Source organism: Merops nubicus, unplaced genomic scaffold (genome assembly GCF_000691845.1).
Source record: "Merops nubicus isolate BGI_N331 unplaced genomic scaffold, ASM69184v1 scaffold26843, whole genome shotgun sequence".
Taxonomy (NCBI): Eukaryota; Metazoa; Chordata; class Aves; order Coraciiformes; family Meropidae; genus Merops; species Merops nubicus.
In genome coordinates, this window is record NW_008598641.1 from 3,432 (window position 1) to 8,146 (window position 4,715).

General features: G+C 43.7%; 1 protein-coding gene across 1 annotated transcript; it reads right to left on the reverse strand.

The window, feature by feature from the left end:
- Positions 1-1,131: 1,131 nt before the first annotated feature.
- LSM6 (LSM6 homolog, U6 small nuclear RNA associated (S. cerevisiae)) lies at positions 1,132-4,069 on the reverse strand. The gene is made up of 3 exons (XM_008937132.1): positions 3,962-4,069; positions 2,467-2,580; positions 1,132-1,384 (listed from the first exon to the last, which is right to left on the reverse strand). The coding sequence occupies exons 1-3, from the start codon at positions 4,053-4,055 to the stop codon at positions 1,350-1,352; spliced, it is 243 nt and encodes an 80-aa protein (XP_008935380.1). The 5' UTR covers positions 4,056-4,069; the 3' UTR covers positions 1,132-1,349.
- Between the last annotated feature and the right edge of the window lie 646 nt (positions 4,070-4,715).

Sequence of the window (4,715 nt, forward strand, 5' to 3'; positions counted from 1 at the left end):
ATGAGTATTAGGATCTACTTGTAGATAGCACCTTGAGTGACCTGAGTGCAGGACCTGGCACTTGGCCTTGTTAAACCTCATACAACTGACCTCAGTCCATTGCTCCAGCCTGCCAATAATAATTTAGAATTATTCCTTAATCTTAAAAAATTAAATAAATTGCAACCTGTGTTCTCTCCCTTGGAAAATTGAAATGTTTCTATTCCCTGCTTGCATTAGAGCTACTGGTAATTGGAGAGAACTGGCCAAAGTTTCATTCACACAATTGTCTGTGCTCATCCACCCACAACTGGAAGTATTTTTGTTCTTGGAAGTACTAAAAACTGCCCAAAAAATGAAGCAGGGCTTTAGAAAACTCGTTAAAAAATAAAAGGTTAAATCACCTCAACTTCCACATCATCACCTTAACTTACAAGCAGAACAAAACACCCCTGAGTACCTGGATGTTCAGTGCAGTAACACTCAGAGAAGGGTTTTCTTCTTGGCTGATGAAAGAGGAGAAAAGACTTCATCAATTTAAGCATCCATGTAAAATTGAGCTGGATTTACTTGGGCTTTGATGATCTGGGAGCACTGTTGCAAGAAGCAAACAAGTTCTGACTCTGCTGTGTGCAGTTTCCCCCTCCCTAACATCCCCCACGCTATCAGCTTCATGTATTTGATCTCATTTCTGGCTAGCACATAATCTATAGATTCTATAGTGGATGGCACTAGGCTGGGGGTGAAGACAATGGGAGGAGTGAACTCTCTAAACAGGACACCTATGGCATGGTTACAAAAGCTTTTGGATTCCTAGCCTGTTCTCAGGAGTAGCTTCAGTTAAAATTGCTTTTTATTGAAGTCTGTCGTGTTTGGTAGAGATGCAGGGGGAGAAGGTACCTGAGGTAGGGCCAGGGACACACAGGCAGGAGGGGAGGCAGCTACTGTGATGGCATCCTAGCTGGCACAGAGCTTTCTTTTCACCTTTGGGGCTTTTCTTCCCTTTCTCTCCCTTCTTTCCCCACTCCTCACTGTTCAAGTGTCACTGTGACACCCCTTGATTCAACCCACAATTGAAGATTTTTTTGGAGAGCTGAACTTTTCACCCCATGACTCTTTACTAGTTGGGCATTTAAAGCTGACCCTGGGCCACAGTATTCCATGCTTCTCTTTTATTTGTTTCTGTACAGTGGAACAAATACTTTGAAACAAAAACAATCAGCAAGTTTACACTGGTTTATATTTATTTTTTAAAAAAAAACATACTTAAACACTTGTGTCTTTCACCTGTGGATTATTAACTGCAAATCAAACGGGGCTCATCATTTTGAAGAGGTTCCTGAGTACAAAACAGCCTCCTCCTGGCATCTTCACATCCTCCTCTTCTGAGTGCTTATGTACAGCACTGGAAAGGAGAGAGGCACACGTGAGGGCCCTGGTAAATGATGTGCAAAGCCCCTTGATTTAAAGCATTTCCTTCTGTGGCTTGCAGGACAGTGTAATGAATCCCACTCAGCATGAACAGATCCATGCACGACGTGGAACTGCCTAAATCTGGGATGTCTTCAGTTCTCTGCTCAGCCTGTTCTTCAGCCTCCTGCCTCTCATCCAGTTGTTTTAGCTTCTAGAATAGCTTCTTGTTTCCATAACTGATTGTCCAGCTGCTATGTCACTGCTCTCCTTAGCATAATAATCCAAATCCCACATTTGGGAGGATTATTTCTCCTCCCAAAACACTCTCTCACACTGCTGCTACATTCTTTTTGACTTTTTTGTGACATGGGATCAGATTGTTTCATTCCCTTCCTCCTTCCTGTCCTCAATTTTCTTCTGAAGGAACTTGGTCAAACTCTGCTCCATTTCCCTTCTCTACAAGTCTCTTCACATCTGACTTGTGAACTTTTTCTGTTTCTAGATATTCCTCTCCCTGGCATGTCCTGCTGATAGCACAGAGCCTGTTCAGGAGCTCAGGACTGTCCCTCAAGTGCACTAAGATCCACCTACTGCACTGGGAGATTCAAAGAATCAATAGTTTTCTTGACTGGTGGTAAAATCTTTAGTCAGAGAGATGAAAATCACCTCCAGGACTAAGGAACAGCATTCATTCAGGTCTGGGCAGCTGCACCACAAGAACACACCACGGTGTCACCAATGTCTGTACAGCACCACCAATTTATGGGGTGGTTTGCACAGCAAAACACACTTCTGTGGAGCAGAGAGGATCTAAGCAGGCAGTAAGTGCAGGAGAGAAGCTGTCAGCTGAGAGGAAATCAGCTCCAAGGCAGGCTAGAGAAGAGCACGCTGCTCTAAATGTTCAGAGACAAAAAGGGAATGCAGAAAAGCAGAAAAGTTTCCAAGAAAGCCTAAAACTCATCTAACAAGCAGCCTGATTTTATATTATATATATTATTATGTTGCTTTCAGCCACTCCTCAAGTTCAGAAATACCAAACCACTGATGACCCCTAAGAGGAGGGGGAGTAGTTACCATTATTTCCACGGATGAATGCATCCCCATACTTGTTCTTTAGTTGTCCATTGACATATTCTTCTGTCTGCTCCAGAGCTATGTTCATATACCCATCCAGGCAAGCCAGGACACCTACAGACAGTGACAGCTTACAGGTCAACCTGCTGAAACTTATTCCTAAATAAGCAGAAATTCATTGTTTGAATACTATTTAAAAAAAAAATGCTATCTTCATAACCTAAAAGTCCAAACTTGGCCAGATGAGTCAGTAGATCAGAGAATTCTTCACAGAATTAAGCTTGGAGTGAGGGAGAAGGGGAAAGAAGTGATGAAGGCATGACTTTGAGAAGAGTGACTATTTCCACTTGGAAAGTTTAAGTTGTCCCTTTTTCTCAGGAGTGTTTTAAGCCACACACCTGGAAAGCAGCTGTGACATTAAGAGCAACTGGATAACCTGAGGATAAGGCTGTGTAAATTGAGGCTTTAGCAAAGCTTGGGAGGGATACAGCTGAAAACCCACCCTTAAAAACCTCTGCCATTTGTAATATTACATGTTCTTTTGATCAGGAAAATATGCCTTTGAATAGCACTGAGCTGAGACAAGTGTTGGTGTAATATCTTCCATGAGATAATGAGGAATTCAAGTCCTCCTGCCAACCTGTAACAGTTTGAGGATTGTTATTTTCCTTTGTTTTCCCTTCCTCTGTTTCCACACACGTAGGAAAAACTGACTGCTCACAAAGTGTCACTAAATGCACCAAAAAAAAACCCCCAAACCACACACAAGTCTCTTCTCACTCCAGCAATCCTGAGTGTTTCACATACAACAGAAAACAAACAAACAAAAAACTGTCCCAAATGAAAACTGGGCTGTGTGGATTCTCCAGAGAATGAACTGGGTGCATGTTTTTCAAATAAGACCAGCACACAGGTTTTTAACCCCAGCATCACCCCAAGTGGGAAGGAAGGAGCAGAGGGGAAATGAGGAAGGGAGGTGAAAAACACCCAGGCACACCAACCTGTCCTACCACAAACACTCCCTGTCACAGCACAAGGCTCCTCTCACCAGTGCCAAGCTGGGCCAGGATGTTTTGCTGATCAGAAGCTGGTTCTTGGGTGAGAGTAGGCTTGACTGGAGGGCAGGAAGGTGAAGAAAAGGGAGTTCCAACAAAGGTTTCCATCAAAGCCCTGACACAGGGACCACCTGGCTGTTTCAGGCATTGTAACTCCAGCCAATCTTTACAAATATCAGCTCACAAACTCAGAGTCACCCCAAAACTCTAGTCTATCTGTGACTAAAGACACTAATGATTTAGATCAGTAATTTTAATCTCTATATCAGCTGTTAACCTCCTTTTTATCAGTATCTCCAGAGCTGATTTTTCAGTATTTTTAATGCCACCATTCAGAGACCTATATTCACATACTCCCAGATTCTGGATCACAGTTTTGCTTCTCAAAACCTCCTCAAACCACAACTTTACTCAGGGTGAGAAACAGATAGGAAACTTACCTCGATAATCAACTCCAGAATTCAGTTTTACAACTACTGGCCTTCCAATGATTTGTTTTAGGAAGTCACTAGGGGTTTGCTTCCGTAGACTCATCTTGACCCTCTCTGGCAAGCTGGGAAGTGAAGTGAGAGAAAACATTTGGATAAGCAACACACTCATATATGTTTTTTTAAACACTCTGTAGAGACAGGCAGTCTGAGTCTTAACATTTCAATAGGAGAAAATACTGAGAGATAAAAGCAAAACCTGAAGGGTGGAGGTGGGGAAACAGAGTTCCTAGAGCCACAGCATTACACTTTCCCTTTGGCGTTTTTGTAACTTCTGAAATTATTAATAAGAATTCTTCTTTGCCACGCTGTATGCTGTGTAAACTTCCAGCGGAGGCAGTGCATTGTGTGAGCTTCCAACAGAGCCAAAGGCCTCGTCTGCTCTGTAACAGCTTCTGCTAAAGTGGACTTAGTAGAATTAGAGAGCTAAGTCACAGTCAGTGGTTCGTATCTTTAGGGGGCGGAGAGGAAGCCAGGACATGCTCTGTACCCCTCAGGCTGTGCTGCAGCAGCACAAGAGCCTGATCTCGGCTCACAGAAAGCAAAACAAAGCCGAAGTAAGCTTGCAGGGATGCCTTCAAACCTACCTGTTCAGTCAGCCGACGTTTAGAAGTAAGGCTTGTGATGAGGCGGCACGGAGACCCGGAGAGGCGCTGCGGGCCCCCCTCAGCCCGCGCCGCGCGCTCCCGTCCCCTCAGAGGAAAGC